Source organism: Mustelus asterias, chromosome 8 (assembly GCF_964213995.1).
Source record: "Mustelus asterias chromosome 8, sMusAst1.hap1.1, whole genome shotgun sequence".
Taxonomy (NCBI): Eukaryota; Metazoa; Chordata; class Chondrichthyes; order Carcharhiniformes; family Triakidae; genus Mustelus; species Mustelus asterias.
The window spans coordinates 64,063,196-64,081,098 of NC_135808.1; the positions used below are offsets into that span (position 1 = coordinate 64,063,196).

General features: G+C 42.9%; 1 protein-coding gene across 1 annotated transcript in view; it reads left to right on the forward strand.

The window, feature by feature from the left end:
* Positions 1–558: 558 nt before the first annotated feature.
* The window catches only part of tada1 (transcriptional adaptor 1), a 54,926-nt gene continuing 37,581 nt past the window's right edge, over positions 559–17,903 (forward strand). The window contains exons 1-2 of the mRNA XM_078218067.1: positions 559–763; positions 13,553–13,644. Of these exons, the coding sequence (XP_078074193.1) occupies positions 690–763; positions 13,553–13,644 (166 nt within the window). The 5' untranslated portion in view covers positions 559–689. The remainder of the gene's footprint in view (positions 764–13,552; positions 13,645–17,903) is intronic.

The window sequence follows — 17,903 nt, forward strand, 5'->3', positions numbered from 1 at the left end:
TTGGGAAGGATTTTGGGGACATGGAAGGCACAGGTTTACCTTTCCAAGTGTTTCATCCTGGCTGGATACTTTCAGAATGGTCAGTAATCCCATCCAGAGCCTCTGCTGCCTTTGGGGGAGATTCATGACAGGGTTACAATCTGGGACTCTGCTCCAGCTGTTGGTGCCTGGCTCCAAGGGTGCACCCCTGAGCTGGTCCTCCAGGCCGGCAGGGGGCGGCGTGGAGCTGGTCCTCCAGGCCGGCAGGTGGCGGCGTGGAGCTGGTCCTCCAGGCCGGCAGAGGGCGGAATGGAGCTGGTCCTCCAGGCCGGCAGGGGGCGGGGTGGAGCTGGTCCTCCAGGCCGGCAGGGGGCGGGGTGGAGCTGGTCCTCTGGGTCAGCAGTAGGCGGAATGGAGCTGGTCCTCCAGGCCGGCAGGGGGCGGGGTGGAGTTGGTCCTCCGGGCCGGCAGGTGGAGGAGTGGAGCGGGTCCTCCGGGCCGGCAGGGGGCGGGGTGGAGCGGGTCCTCCGGGCCGGCAGGGGGCGGGGGTGGAGCGGGTCCTCCGGGCCGGCAGGGGGCGGGGTTGAGCGGGTCTTCCGGGCCGGCAGGGGGCGGGATGGAGCGGGTTCTCTAGGCGAGTGGGTTTGAGATAAACGCCTTCAAGCGGTGAGGAGAAGCCAGCTCCGTTTCAGTGAAAGCCCTTCCCGGACATGGCGACTCATGTCAGCGAGCTGGAGGCAGCCAAGAAGACCTTGACGGAGGCCTTAGGGGAGAATGTGAAGCAGTGAGTGTGGCCGTGGGGAGGCTGTTGCTGCTGGAGCCGGGGCCTGTGACCGCCATTAACATTAACCCCTGTGTGGATCTGCTGCTTGGGTTCACTCACAGTGCCCGGGCCCTGCGGACATTCAGTGGGATGGGAGGGAGACCCTTTCAATTGTTATTTAAATCCAGCGAGAGCCCAGGCTGCAAGTTTGGTTGTGGGTATTGGAGTTGCAGTGGATTTAAATCTAAGCAAGTGTGAAGTTATTAATTTTGGAGCCTGATATGAAGTTAAATACAGTGGATGTCCAAAGAGACTTGCGGGTCCAGGTTCCTTAAAATGCCACAAACAGCTGCAGAAAATAACCAAGGAAGCTAATGAAATAGTGGCCTTTATATTTACAGATTTACAAGCATTATGCCTGGACTTCAGGGGTTTAATTATGAGGAGAGATTATACAAATTAGACCTGTTTTCTCTAGAATTTAGAAGGTTAAGGGGTGATCTGATTGACGTCTCCAAGATACTAACAGGAAAATACAAGGTAGATAAAGTTCAAACTAGTTCCACTGGAGAGTCTAGAGGTAGTGCCAGTGGTCGATAAATTATGCAAGGAGTCTTAACAACACCAGGTTAAAGTCCAGCAGGTTTATTTGGTAGCAAACGCCACTAGCTTTCGGAGCGCTGCTCCTTCGTCAGATGGAGTGGAAATCGGGCAGATTTCCACTCCATCTGACGAGGGAGCAGCGCTCCGAAAGCTAGTGGCGTTTGTTACCAACTAAACCTGTTGGACTTTAACCTGGTGTTGTTAGACTCCTTTCTGTGTTTACCCCAGTCCAACGCCAGCATTTCCACACTATAAATTATGGCCAGACCATTCAGGAGAGATGTTAGGAAGCACTTCTACTCACAAAGGATAGTAGACGTTTGGAACTCTCTGCCACAAATGACAGTCGATGCTAGATCAGTTGCTATCTTTAAATTTGAGACAGATAAGTTTTTGTTAAGCAAAGGTATCAAGGGATATGGGCCAAAGCAAGTATATGGAATTAGGCCACAACCCTGTTCCCATTAAATGGCAGAACATGCTCGATGGGTTGAATGGCCTGCTCCTGTTCCTATGATACCTCTGCTTGTAGCTGCTCTTCTCTCTCTGGAGTTCAAAAGGCGTACATTTGACCCTTCACTGTCTTATATTTTACTTCTATGCTGATTTATTTTTTGATTTGGATGTTTGGCAGAAATAGGCCAGAGGTTTAGAAACATAGAAAAACTACAGCACAAAACAGGCCCTTTAGCCCCACAAGTTGTACCGAACATATCCTTACCTTTTAGGCCATAGAAACATAGAAAAACTACAGCACAGAACAGGCCCTTCGGCCCCACAAGTTTAGACAGTGAATGATATGAATGGGTCAAATGTGCACCAGTAAGGGCAGCTTTTATTTAAAAATAGTTCTCAAATAATTAGGAAACATTAGATCTCATTATACAAAGCTTGAGTGAATTTGGTGACTGCTAATTTAAAAATGTCTTTGTTTTCAACATTGCAAACTCAAAATGGGCAGGAGTCTTTATCTTTCCAATAAATGTTGCAATCACGCTAAATGACAGTTCACTGACACCCCTCAGGATTTCCCATCAAACTCTCATGTCGTCCTGTTAATAACTTTAAATTGAAAGAAAAATAAAAAGTCCTTTAAGGATGAAACTAATAGGGTAGATAAAGAGGAACCAGTAGATGTAATATATATGGGTTTCCAAATGACATTTGATGTGCAAAACGTTAATAGGCAAGATAAGGGCTCATGGAGCTGGGGGTAATTTATTAGCGTGGATAGACATCTGGTGAACAGATAGGAAACAGTGGCCATAAACTGGGCTTTTTTAAGGTGGTAGACTGTGACTCGCAGAATGTTGCAAGAATCGGTGTCAAAGTCTCAGCTATTTGTGATTTATATGCATGAATTAGACAGAGTAATGTATCTATATTTGCTGATGGGCCAAAGCTATGTGTGAAGGTAAGCTGTGTGGAGGACATAGAGGCTGCAAAGAAATATAGGTTGTGAGTGAACAATAAGATGGCAGATGGAGTATATTGTAAGGAAGTATGAAGTTATTCATTTCGATCATGAGAATAGAGAAGCAGTACATCTTTTAAAAGTTGTAAAACTTATAAATATTGATGTTCAAAGAGATTGGGTGTACTCGTGCAAGAGACGCAGAAAGTTAGCACGCAGGTACAGGAAGCAATAATAAAGGCAACTGGCATGTTGGCCTTTATATCAGTTGGGTGTACAGGAATGAAGACATTCTATACAGTTGGACAGAGTTTTGGTGAGACCACATCTGGAATTCTAAGTGCAGTTTTGGTCTCCATATTAAGGGAAGAATATAGTTGCATTGGAGGTTGTACAGTGAAGGTTCACTAAATTGGTCCTTGGGATGAGGGTTGTCCTATGATAAGGGGCTAGGGAAATTGGGCTTGTATTCTCTGGAGTTTGGAAGAATGAGGCAATCTCATTGGAACCTACAAAATTCTGAAGAGGCTTGATAAGGTAGACACTGAAACATACTCGATTCTGAAAGTGCTTGATGGAGTAGATGCTGAGAGATTGTTTCTGCTATTCTGGGAGTCTAGAATATGGGGGCACGGTCTCAGGATAAGTTGCCAATTATTTGGGACTGAGATGAGGAGAAATTACTTCACTTAAAGGGTTATAAATCTTTGGAACTCTACCCCAGAGGGTTGTGGATTCTCCATTGTTGAATATGTTTAAGATTAGGATAGACAAAATTTTGGTATGTCGGGGAACTGAGGGATATGGAGAGTGCGGGGGGGAGGGGGAGGAGATGTGGAATCTAAACAGAAGATTAGCCATGATTGTTCTGAATGGTGGAGCAGAAGCGATGGACCATTAAGTCATATGGTCTACTGTTCCTATTGTGTTATTATTGGAGCTCCTGTAACTATGATAGTGAGATAATAAGAACCATTGGAGATTATGAAGAACCGTATTTTTTGTAACAAAATGCTTTAGTATATGACATGAGTCGACCTTTGACTAGTTATAAACCTGTTTGATCTTGCCTCTGATTACCTGAAAGAATTGAGTTAAAATATATATCTTGCAGTGCATTCTGCATTGCCAACTTTATTCCACACCTAACTGGGAATGAAGTAAAATGTACCAGCATTTAATGTACATCATCCTTGCAATGATGCCTGAAGGGTGATATAGTCATTGTTTTTGCATCTGAATGTTGGGCTTGAGATGCGTGCATGTGTGTCTTGTCTTTGATGTTAGCATGTTTTAGAATAGACAACATGCATGCTAATATCTTGGATGCAATTTCCTTGCATCTTGACACCTGATTTTCAACAAAAAAGGAAGTGTTTTCTTTTTAAATCCAATTCGGGAAGAAATTAATATTTGCTGATTCACCACTGACATTATTGTACATATAACAGAAGAAGTTGGGTTTGAAGGGGCAATTTTTTAAACTACCTAGACATACATTTACAATGTGATGTATGGCTGAAAAAAAAATCAAATCCTAAGGTTGGAGTAAAATGCAGCAGCTGAGGTTTAATTTTTATGATATTGCTGTTGATAATTGCGGGGCTGCACAAATCCCAAAGGGAAAGTTGGATTAGCTATCTCAACGATTTGCAATTTGTATTTTATTATGAGAAGATATGTGTACTGGAGTCAGGAACAAAATATTCCAATGCCACTTTTGGAGATTTTAAACATTAAATCATTTATTAACAAAAGGAACACTTAAAGACGTGATTATAATTACACAGTTAAAAAATAGTCCCAAAAATATTTCCCACAAGATTTAGGTCTAGTTCACTTCACAGTCAAATACCCCTTTTCAGGCAACAGTCCATTTAGATTCTTAATCTATAAAAAAAATCCAATAATACTACCATAAGATATCCACGGTTGCTATAGGGGAGGTATTCATAAGGCTCCTCCCCCTCTCACTTGATAAAGGAAATTCAAGGCATGTAACAAAAGTTTGCCTTCAGGAACAGACAAACACTTTTCTGAGGGTTCAGAGCTCACTTTGCCTCTTTCACAGCTACCTCTAAACACAGCATATCCTTCAGGATATTGCATGGCCACTGTCTACTCTTCCAGCTTTCAATCCTTCCTTAAGTATGTCTTTTCTCTTTCACCTTTAAAACCCATTGCTCATAATGTTCTTCGGAAGTTACCTTTCCCAGAATATAAAAAAATTATGTTGCTTTATGACTACTACTTTTGGGTAAAAATAAGCTTAATATGTTGTTTTATTCATTTATGATCTTTGCCACTTGTAAATTCTTCAACTACCCTCTTATCTCCTAATGCAAAATTCTATTCGTGTTGTTCCCTGGTCCTCCACCATGTGCACCTGCATTACTTTTATATCTAACCCTTTTCAATGATTTAACCTTTACAGTCTAACTGTCTTCAGTTTAATTAAATTAGTCACACGCATGCACACAGCCCCCACAGTCTGTTTCACAGTAAACCACAGTGAAATTAGGAAACTCCGATATTTCTTTACGTCATCACATTTGCGTAAAATTGTTCCGCAGATTGTTTTATCGCCCATAACTAGTCCTGATTCACCCTCTCAAAACACGGTTGTCTCCTGGTCCGATGTACGTAATATCCTTCTTGAGGACCTGCTGCTTCGATCTTATGCAAAGTCCAACTCATTCAGACTTCTCTCTCATGTCCTATCATATAGTAAACATCACTGACCTATCGCTGCTTCGTTACTTTTGTCACGTCACCTCCCCATTTTGACGCAATGTCGAATTCCCCCTCAACTCCTAGAAGATACTTGGGGTCCATTATTTCTGTTACGTTATATGTTACTATGTAAACTTTGTGTTTAATACTGTTGTTAAACTGCTTAAATAAAGCAAATCTGTGTCTATTATACAGGAATTTAATGTGGGTGTGTTAACCAGTGCACTGTCAGAGGGAATCCAAACTCTGCTCCTGATCTGTGTTGCTTGTGGTTAATTCATCAGCTTTATTTCACCACTGTGTGACTAGTCAAAATCGATGGTTTTCTATTGCATTTCTCTTTATTGCTTGTTACTATTTTACTGTCCATTACAATTTCTGTTTTACATTTTGTAAAAAATATACAGGAACACAATTTAGAATATATAAAAATCTAAGGAAAAATACTCTGCCCTTGTACAACAAAATAGATTTCACTTCAGTGGTGATCCATTCAGCTTCCATAGAACATAGAACATAGAACAGTACAGCACAGAACAGGCCCTTCGGCCCACGATGTTGTGCCGAGCTTTATCTGAAACCAAGATCAAGCTATCCCACTCCCTATCATCTTGGTGTGCTCCATGTGCCTATCCAATAACCGCTTAAATGTTTCTAAAGTGTCTGACTCCACTATCACTGCAGGCAGTCCATTCCACACCCCAACCACTCTCTGCGTAAAGAACCTACCTCTGATATCCGTCCTGTATCTCCCACCACGAACCCTATAGTTATGCCCCCTTGTACTAGCTCCATCCACCCGAGGAAATAGTCTTTGAACGTTCACTCTATCTATCCCCTTCATCATTTTATACACCTCTATTAAGTCTCCCCTCAGCCTCCTCCACTCCAGAGAGAACAGCCCTAGCTCCCTCAACCTTTCCTCATATGACCTACCCTCCAAACCAGGCAGCATCCTGGTAAATCTCCTCTGCACTCTTTCCAGCGCTTCCACATCCTTCTTATAGTGAGGTGACCAGAACTGCACACAATATTCCAAATGTGGTCTCACCAAGGTCCTGTACAGTTGCAGCATAACCCCACGGCTCTTAAACTCCAACCCCCTGTTAATAAAAGCTAACACACTATAGGCCTTCTTCACAGCTCTATCCACTTGACTGGCAACCTTTAGAGATCTGTGGATATGGACCCCAAGATCTCTCTGTTCCTCCACAGTCTTCAGAACCCTACCTTTGACCCTGTAATCCACATTTAAATTAGTCCTACCAAAATGAATCACCTCACATTTATCAGGGTTAAACTCCATTTGCCATTTTTCAGCCCAGCTTTGCATCCTATCTATGTCTCTTTGCAGCCTACAACAGCCCTCCACCTCATCCACTACTCCACCAATCTTGGTGTCATCAGCAAATTTACTGATCCACCCTTCAGCCCCCTCCTCTAAGTCATTAATAAAAATCACAAAGAGCAGAGGACCAAGCACTGATCCCTGCGGCACACCGCTAGCAACCTGCCTCCAATCCGAAAATTTTCCATCGACCACCACCCTCTGTCTTCGGTCAGACAGCCAGTTACCTATCCAATCGGCCAACTTTCCCTCTATCCCACACCTCCTCACTTTCATCATAAGCCGACCATGGGGGACCTTATCAAACGCCTTACTAAAATCCATGTATATGACATCAACTGCCCTACCTTCATCAACACAGTTACCTCCTCAAAAAATTCTATCAAATTTGTGAGGCACGACTTGCCCTTCACGAATCCGTGCTGACTATCTCGGATTAATCCGCATCTTTCTAAATGGTCGTAAATCCCATCCCTAAGGACCCTTTCCATCAATTTACCAACCACCGAAGTAAGACTAACCGGTCTATAATTACCAGGGTCATTTCTATTCCCTTTCTTAAACAGAGGAACAACATTCGCCATTCTCCAGTCCTCTGGCACCATCCCCGTGGACAGCGAGGACCCAAAGATCAACGCCAAAGGCTCTGCAATCTCATCCCTTGCCTCCCACAGAATCCTAGGATACATTTCATCAGGCCCAGGGGACTTATCGACCTTCAGTTTATTCAAAACTGCCAAGACATCCTCCCTCCGAACATCTATTTCCTCCAGCCTATTAGCCTGTAACACCTTCTCTTCCTGAAAAACATGGCCCCTCTCCTTGGTGAACACTGAAGAAAAGTATTCATTCATCACCTCGCCTATCTCTACTGACTCCATACACAAGTTCCCATTACTGTCCTTGACCGGCCCTAACCTCACCCTGGTCATTCTTTTATTCCTCACATAAGAGTAAAAAGCCTTGGGGTTTTCCTTGATCCGACCCGCCAAGGACTTCTCATGTCCCCTCCTAGCTCTCCTAAGCCCCTTTTTCAGCTCATTCCTTGCTAACTTGTAACCCTCAATCGAGCCATCTGAACCTTGTTTCCTCATCCCTACATAAGCTTCCCTCTTCCTTTTCACAAGACATTCCACCTCTTTTGTGAACCATGGTTCCCTCACTCGGCCATTTCCTCCCTGCCTGACAGGGACATACCTATCAAGGACATCCAGTATTTGTTCCTTGAAAAAGTTCCACTTTTCATTAGTTCCTTTCTCTGACAGTTTCTGTTCCCAACTTATGCCCCCTAATTCTTGCCTAATCGCATCATAATTACCCCTCCCCCAATTGTAAACCTTGCCCTGCCGTACGGCCCTATCCCTCTCCATTGCAATAACAAAAGACACCGAATTGTGGTCACTATCTCCAAATTGCTCTCCCACAACCAAATCTAACACTTGGCCCGGTTCATTTCCCAGTACCAAATCCAATGTGGCCTCACCTCTAGTCGGCCCATCCACATATTGTGTCAGGAAACCCTCCCGCGCACACTGCACAAAAACTGCCCCATCAAAACTATTTGACCTACAAAGGTTCCAATCAATATTTGGAAAGTTAAAGTCCCCCATGACAACTACCCTGTGACCCCCACACATATCCATAATCTGCTTAGCAATTTCTTCCTCCACATCTCTATTACTATTTGGGGGCCTATAGTAAACTCCTAGCAACGTGACCGCTCCTTTCCTATTTCTAACTTCAGCCCATATTACCTCAGTGTGCAGATCCCCCACGAAGTGCCTTTCCGCAGCCGTTAAACTATCCTTGATTAACAATGCCACTCCTCCACCTCTTTTACCAGCTTCCCTACACTTAGTGAAACATCTATACCCCGGAACGTCCAACAACCATTCCTGTCCTTGTTCTACCCACGTCTCCGTAATGGCCACAACATCGTAGTCCCAAGTACCAATCCACGCCCCAAGTTCATCTACCTTGTTCCGGATGCTCCTTGCATTGAAGTAGACACACTTCAACCCACCTTCCTGTCTACCAGTACCCACCCTTGACCCTGATACCTTCCCCAATACCTCACCACCCTCACTGACTTCTGGACTACAACTCCCTTTCCCACTCCCCTGACAAATTAGTTTAAACCCCCCTGAAGAGCCGTAACAAATTTCCCTCCGAGGATATTGGTGCCCCTCTGGTTCAGGTGCACCCCGTCCTGTTTGTACAGGTCCCACCTTCCCCAGAACGTGTTCCAATTATCCACGTATCTGAAACCCTCCCTCCTACACCATCCCTGCAACCACATATTTAACTGCACTCTCTCCCTGTTCCTCAACTCGCTATCACGTGGTACCGGCAACGTACCAGAGATGACCACATGTTTTGTCTTGGCTCTCAGCTTCCAGCCCAGCTCCAGAAATTCCTGCTTTAAATCCCCGTCCCTTCTCTTACCTATGTCATTGGTACCAATGTGCACCACGACTTGTGACTGTTTCCCCTCCCCCTTCAGAATCTGGAAAACACGGTCTGAGACATCACGGACCTTGGCATCCGGTAGGCAACATACCATCCGTCAGTCTCTTTTGCTGCCACAGAACCTCCTATCTATCCCTCTAACTAACGAGTCCCCAATAACTATCGCCCTCCCGCTCTCCCCCTTTCCCTCCCGAGCCACAGAGACGGACACAGTGCTGGAGATCCTCTCACTGCGGCTCCCCACTGGTATGTCATCCCCCTCAACCGTATCCAAAGCGGAATACTTGTTGCTAAGGGGAACGACCACCGGGGATCCCTGCACGGACTGCTTCCTCCCAGCCCCTCTCACCGTCACCCATCCGTTTTCAATCCTCGGAGTAACTGTATTCCTAAAGCTTGTGTCTATGGCCATCTCTGCGTCCCTGATGATCCTAAGTTCATCCAACTCCAGCTCCAGTTCCCTAACACGGTTTTGGAGGAGCTGCAGATGGGTGCACTTCCCACAGGTGTAATCAGTAGGGACACTGTCGTCGTCCCTCACCTCAAACATAGTGCAAGAGGAACATTGCACTGCCTGCACACCCATCCCCTCTAGATACCTTGCCAGTACCAGGTAGAAAGTGCAAAAATGAATTCAACTCACCCCTGCTCCAATCAGCATTTTTCCAATCAGCAAACCTTTATCAATCTTTGTGCTGATTTCAGACTGAGGTCTCAAGATGAGTACCTATTCTAATTCATTATGTATTAAGTTCCAAATAGCCTTTTTTGTTGTAATAGTCTATTCCTAATTGTTTTGAAGATTTTGTGTGCTAACAAATGAGTTATCCAGTAATTTGAATTAAGCTGTGAATATTTTGTGATACATCAATCAAATTAAGAAAAGTTGACTGTAGTCAAATTTTATCTTTAGCGAGAGAGAGGGAGATAAAATTGTTTGACTCATAAGATTTTGTCAAAATGTGATTGTTTGGTTGCCATTTGTCATGATTTGACTAAAGTCACAGACAGCATTCTCTGTGATGGTGCTGCATTATCCTTCCACGATTTCCCCAATTCCTCTGAAGCTTTGGCATAACAAACCACACCATCTTCCTCCAATGCCTTTGCTTTGTTGTCTAGTCTGATCACGCCATCTTCCTCCAATGCCTTTGCCTGGTCTAGCCTGGTGGGACAGTCGTAGTTAAATGCTTATCCTTCTGATCAGAGCTGAGTGGCTTCAACACTGGCCTCCCTTCCTGCCCATTTCCTCAGATTACCCCAAGGATTTATCCTTCGCTGCCTCCTCTTCCTCAGCCACGCGCTGTTCTTTTATGACATCTGAAAGCATAAGACAACCTTCTACATGTATGCTGGTGACACCCAGCTCCAGCACACCATCACCTCTCTTGCTCCCTTTGATATTCAGTCTTGATGGACTGCAATTTTCTCCAGCTAAAATTTGTGAAATCTGCTAACCTCGCCACAAACTTTGTATCCTTGTCAATGACTCCATCTTCGCCTCTAGTCACTGCACAGCCTGCATCAGCCTTCCATCTGACTCCAAACTGAGCTTCCGACATCCTCTCCGGTATTCCTCCCCATCTGAGCTCGACCACCATTGAAACTCTCATTTATGCCTTTGTCACCTCTGTATTCCACTGTTCCAATCTTGTCTCATCCTGTAATCTCCATAAACTTCAGCTCAACCTAATTTCACTGGCCGGTTTCTATCTCGCACAAAGTTTTGCTCATCTCTGTCCCTCTCCTCCTTGCTGACTTGCATCTGATCTGTTGAATTTAAACTTCCAATTGTTATATTTAAATCTCCCCTTGGCCTCACCATCTTCTATCACTGTAACATCCTTTAGCCTTCACAAGCCCACGACCCCATTCAAATTTCTGTTTCTCTGACCCTGGCCACATTTTGTATCGTCACCCCCTTTATTTTGCCCCACAATTGACAGTTCTGCTTTTTAGCTGCTGAAGCCCTGCAAGCCGTAGCACTCTCTCTAAACCCCTCTGCCCTACTTTGTTTAAGAAACTGCTTAAAATCTATCTCTATCATGAAACATTTAGTCATCCTTCCCAGTTTATTCTTGTTTGGTTTAGCATCCATTGTTTTTGATTATACCTCTGAGAAGCATCTTGCAAAATTTTTCAGCATTAGAATTCTAGAATGGCTTCAGCACAGACTGAGGTCATTTGGCCCTCAAGTCCATGTTGGCCCAATCCAAGAGTAACTTGGCTCGCTCCACTCCCTGTCATTCTATATTTATTTCTCCTTCAGGTGCTTTTCAAATTCCGATCTGAACGCCACAATTGGATCCACCTCTGCCAGCCTTTTAGTCCGTGGATGCAGATTGTAACCACTGCTGCCTAAAAATAGATTTCCACTCTTGTTTCGCTCAGCATCCTTGGATGCGTCCCATTCAGTCCTGGTGATTTCTCAACTTTAAATACAGCCAGCCTTTCTAGTACCTCTTTATCAATTTTTAGCCCATCTAGTCTCTCAGCCCCATCCTGTTTTTTACTATGACATTAGTATCATAATCTTCCTTGGTAAGGACATGACTGAGATACTAAACGAGTAAGTACTCATTTAATATCTCAGTCATGTCCTCTGCTTCCATGTCTTTTTGGTCCCTAATCGGCCTCACCCCCTCTTACTATCTTTTTACTGTTTATATGCCAGTAGATGCCTTCTTCATTCTCATTTATGTTAACTATCAGTCTTTTCCCATACTTTCTTAGCCTCTCTAATTGCTGTTTTCATTTACCTTCTGAATTTTATGTATTCAGGCTGGCGCTGACTGACATAGATTTGTCCTGTACCCCATTTTCTGCTTCATCTGTCTTTTTATCTATTCCAGGGAGTTCTGGCTTTGGTTGTCCTATCTTTCCCCCTCCTGGGAATAGACATTGACTGTACCTGAACCTTCTCCTCTATAAAGGCAGCCCCATTGTTCCGTTACAGTTTTATTGGTCAACTTTGATTCCAGTTTACCAGGGATGGATCTGTTCTCATTCCCACTGAAATTGGACTTCCTCCAATTAAGTATTTGTGCTCTACATTTCTTCTTGTCCTCTTCAACAGCTAACCTAAAACTAATGATACAATTATCTTCATTCCACAAATATTTCCCACATGACCCACCTTATTCACCTGAACCAGCAATGATTCATTTCTCATTGAGCCAGAAACACACTGATCAAGAAAATTCTCCTCAACTCCTACTGCCCTTTACAGTTTACCACAATGATGTCTCATAGAACCAGAGACCCCCCAGGTTCGAATCTCGGTTTGGGTCACTGTGCAGAGTTTGCACGTTCTCCCAGTGTCTGAGTGGGTTTTCTCCTGGTGTTCCGGTTTCCTCCCACAGTTTGAAGGATGTGCTGGTTAGGTGCATTAGCCATGCTAAATTCTCCCTCAGTGTACCCGTACAGGCACTGGAGTGTGGCAACTAGGGGATTTTCACAGTAACTTCATTGCAGTGTTAATGTAAGCCTACTTGTGACTCTAATAAATAAACTTTTAAAAACTTTACTGTCCCAACCTGTAGTAGAATAATTGAACTCCCACAAGTATTGTTCTTCAACTGGTGGGTCATCACCCCCGGGAATGACATTTTGATATCGTTAGTTTTCCTTTTCGCATTCTATTTTAGGTCTGTGCCCCACAAGGGGCTTGTCACGCTTCACTTTTGTTTAATTTATTGATCATTGTTTTATTAAGAGTGTAGTTCTTCAGGCCTTCCGCACTGGCGGATGCCACAGGGGCTGAAGTGCATCATCAACCCGGGAATGATATTTTAGTTTGATTAGTTAAGTTTCCTTTCATGTTTTGATTTTTGTTACAGTGCCCCACCAGGGGGCTGTCATCCCTCTTTAGTTTGTTCATTTTATTGATCATTTATTCAAGAGCATATAGTTCTTGTACATCTCTGTAATTACCCTCCAAATTAACTCTCTCCCATTAATAAATAGTTCATATAGCACCAAGTAATGTAATGGCACTTCTGCTGTTTCTTGACTCTAAACAAATGGATCATGCTTTCCAGAACATCCTCTCTGTAGTGTTGTAATCTCCTTAATCAATACAGCATTTCTCTTCCATATGAAGTTGTTGTTTTCATTGTATCTTCCCTGTCTACAGAGTTCCCTTTTGGAAATTAATAAGAATCTGCCTTCACCACAGTTTCAAGTGGATATTAACCATGAGCTGAGAGAAAAGCAAATTTTTTGTTTCCTTTTGCTTTCTCAGATATTGGGCAAACTTGAAGCTTTGGTTCAAACAAAAGATAAGCAAAGAGGAGTTTGATGTGGAAGCGAGGAGACTCCTTACTCACGATAATGGTAAGACCTGTGACTGTTTAATTCTCTTACCTCTAACAGATAGAGCTGTGGATTTTACGAATGAAAACTCATGCACAAAATTTGCTATTACGTGGCTCATACACAGCACACTCAGTATCAAAGTTGACAAAAGTTTCCTCTGTCTGCTGGCTGCAGAGACCCTCTGTGAGATGCATTTTCATAGCCTAAATGCATTTACATACGATCAAAGGGTGGCAAATGTGCAGTGGGCCAAATGGCTTCCTTCTGTGCTCTAGATGCTATGATTGATGTGGGAAATAGAAATATGTCCGAAAAGGGGCTTCTGTTGGACACTGGTGGAACAGTGGAAGTAAATCTACTTTGCATCTAATCATGCTGTGAGGAATTGTTATTTTAATGGGGATGTGCTAAAATCTCTAATTATGAAAAGGAAGAGGAAATCTGCTCACGTGAGGAGGTGCTTTGAGCCAATCCATCTCAATCTCATTCTCTTTATAGTGAGAGCATGCAGATTACTATAAAGCAATGTTGTTCCTCAACATAAGCTTGTTTTCCCCATAAAGACATAGCATTTTCAAACTATTCCCACATTGGAAGACCACCTGATTATTCCAGTGCAAAGTATGAGTAAAAGTTACATTTCTTTTCATCAAACATTATATGTTTTAAAATCAGCTTCCATGGCCAAGGGCTGAATTGAGGCAAGTTTTACAATCAATCATTCCAAGTAAAATGTAAAGATAAAAGTGATGGAACAAATTGATACTGATCATTAGATTAGGGTTTTTAAATTATCAAAGTTCAAATGTTACCAGTATTAGAATTTATTAATTGGATGACTGAAAAATGGCTTGGCACTATTCTTAGAATCAAAGAATAGAACCATAGAGTGCAAAAGGAGCCCCATCGAGCCTGCGCCGACAACAATCCCACCCTGCCCCTATCCCTTAACCCACGTTTACCCTATTAATCCCCTTGACGTCCCCCTAACACTAAGGAGCAATTTAATATGGCCATTCAACCTAACCAGCACATATTTGGACTGTGGGAGGAAACTGGTGCACCCAGAGGAAACCCACGCAGACACAGGGAGAATGTGCAAATTCCACACACACAGTCACCCAAGCTGGGAATCAGACCTGGGTCCCTGGCATTGTGAGGCAGCAGTGCTAACTACTGTGCCACCATGCCAGGCAAATTAAGATGTAAATCTTGTTGTCTTGCATCTTAATTCTGATAGTTGTTCGCTGTTCTATAGCTGGTAGCTGCTGTGAGATCAGCTTGGAACTCGGCTGTAATCTTATGTAAGAATGACAGAGTTGATGGGGTTTGTTCTCAGCTGACTCCATACTGCACAATATAAGGCATCTGAGTAACTATAGTAATGGGCTATCGAAAACTTTGCAAGCCCCTTTCTGAACACTTTCAGTGGCTTTGCATTACTGTTTTGTAATTCTGCCCAACCACATGGGTGCACCATTTTCCAAAACAGGTCAAAGAAAAAAATGTGAAAATGATTACAAGATCACCTCCTGAGCGAGAACGATATTTTCAGCTTCTGAAGAATGGAAGTTCTGTCATTATGTTGTATTGTGACATTATTCAGTGACAGTTTTGGGACGGGCCAGTTTGTTTTAAGCAAAACTGATGTTAAAAATCTCTCACTTTGTGGGGTTGAGGTACATTCCATTTTCTACAGATTCATTGTGAACTTGCTCAAGAACAGCTGGCATGTCAGGTGCGATGTGACTGTGAGACATTTTGATAACTGTCAGGTTGTCAATATATTTAAAGTGGTGAATGTCATTGTCAATATTTCTGCAGCTAGCCTCATTGATCATGCCAAGGAACGCTGTGGGTCCCATCTTAGTTCCCTGGGGTCTCCAGCATGTATGCACATCCATCTGGACACTTTATTGGTTAATTTGATGCACTTTGTGATTTAGAATTAAGTTATTTATTCAAGAAACAAGGTGAATTGGCTTCGTTTGTAGGAGCTTTGAGATGGTGATCCTATGATTAGTGTGATTGGGTGCTTTGAAGTCCATAGACATCAATGAAGAAATTGACCCTGACCTGTCAGCATGCTGATGAAGTGTTTGCAGAATATTGGTCAGGCAAAGTGAAGTTGGAGCACCTTTTGATATTTGCAGACTGTTTGGGGTCAAGGCTGCGTAGCTTTACTTCCATTGTTCCTTGTGCTATAAGATTTCTGTGATTTTGGAGGAACGGTCAGTTGGAGGAATTGAACGCTAGTTGTCAATGCTGGTGAGTGACTGCTTTGGAATAGGAATGACATATGTCCTTTTGTACTGTCCTGGGACTATTGGTTATGCGTATGATGCATTGATTTAAGGTTCAGCAAGTTTGTAAGAGAACTGATGTATAAGACTGGTGGAGATGTTAGCATAGACTCTAATCATAAAACTAAGCCAATTTCTTATTTCTGCGAATTTAGATCTACTGAATAATTTTCTGGCTTGTGGAGGGAGTATGGAATTCATGAGAATGATCAAAGAGGAGCGGAATGAGTTCCTAACTGGCCAACATTGTTGAGGATAAAATGCATTGTTGAGGGGCGGTGGAGTTTGGGGTGTGGGTGGTATGTCTCCTAGTCTCTTGGGGCCATATTTGATCACCTTTGGGTGGTGAGGACAGTGATTTGGAGATTGGCATGATGGGGAAGTTCAGAATAAGAATAGCTCAAGTCAATGTTGCAAACATAGTTTGAAAGGGAATACACAATCGGCAAGTCTATGAAGGGTACAAAGCATGAACTAACTAAGGTGTGATGCTGGAGAATGCTGCAGAGGTAGGATGGGGGTAAGCCTTGCCAGGATTTTGGTTGACCATTTCTCACTAAGTTTAATATGGAGATTTGTCACTTGTATGCAAGGCCTGAGGGCTATAGTCAAGTGTGAATCATAACCTGTGGCTAGGTATGCAGAAAATTCATGAAATTCATGGAAAGTAGAAAGTAGAAGATGCTCTGAAACTTTGGTCTGAGTCATCACACCTCAGGACATAACGTTGCAAAACATTAGCTGTATATTGATAGAAAATTGGGATTCACTCAATTAACCACAATTGGGTATTAATCAAACATTAAATGGCCAGGATTTTGTAATCAGTGATGAACTATTGGCATCATTCGTTCATCGCATGGGCTTTTGTGATAGAACTTTGCAATGATTAGAAGTCTACCTATGCGAACACGGCAAGCAAATGTATATTTCCTTAACTAATCAGATTGAAGTATTGTTAATAAGTGGGGAAGACTATGAATCAGGATGTGTCAATTACAATAGCTAAATCATATACAGGAAGTGAAATAGAGAAAGGGGGGGGGGGAGAAAAGGCAAAATAACATTTAAAATTCTTTTAAATCTCCAGCAACAATTTAAACTTATAGGTATCAAATTGTGCATTTGTAAAAGTTGATTTTCAGTGCCAGAGAGGTTGTTTGGGAGTAATTAAGAATTAGCATGATTTTAACAAATTTGCTTGCACTGCAATGCGCAAGATCCATTGTGAACTTGCTCAAGAACAGCTGGCATGTGAGATGCGATGTGAATGTTAGACATTTTGATAATTCAGGTTGTCAATATATTTAGAGTGGTGAATGTCATTGGCATGTTTAATGGATGTTGCTCATGTAAGTACAACAAGTGGATGTTCTTTCATGTATTTCTATGACAATGGCAAGTCTCTTGATGCGATACAGTTACAGCGAAGCTTCTGGAGGGACAGGGAAACTTGAACAGCAACTTCCTGTTTTTCACATTTAAATGTGCATGTACAGTTGCTGGACGTTGCTGTCAGATTTATAGCAGTGAGCAATTGCCGATAGCCTAAAATCCTGGCCAATGTGAGTGAAAAGGTATCAAAAAGTGCCAATGAAAGAACTGCTGTATTCAGATTCCTTGATTTAAAAAAATTACCATCCCTGTACCCATAAAAATACAAAATTGACTAATCTAATTGGTAGATAATTTCTGAGTTATTTTGGAATGCTATTTCTTCCTATATTCCGGTTAGTTTGTAGAGCTGAAAGTTACATCTAGAACTGATAGGTAAAGTATGCAATTCTGATTAAAAATTAAATTCTACCATAAATTTAGGGGGCGATCTTACTGGCCCATCATGTTGATCGGCGTGGCAAGCTGTTACCGTCACGAGAGAGGTGAAAAACCGGGTTCGTGCCTGGTTTCTCACCTCTTGTAATATTACTGGCCTTGTTCTGCTGGCAAAAGGTGCAAGGCTGATTTTAATATTTA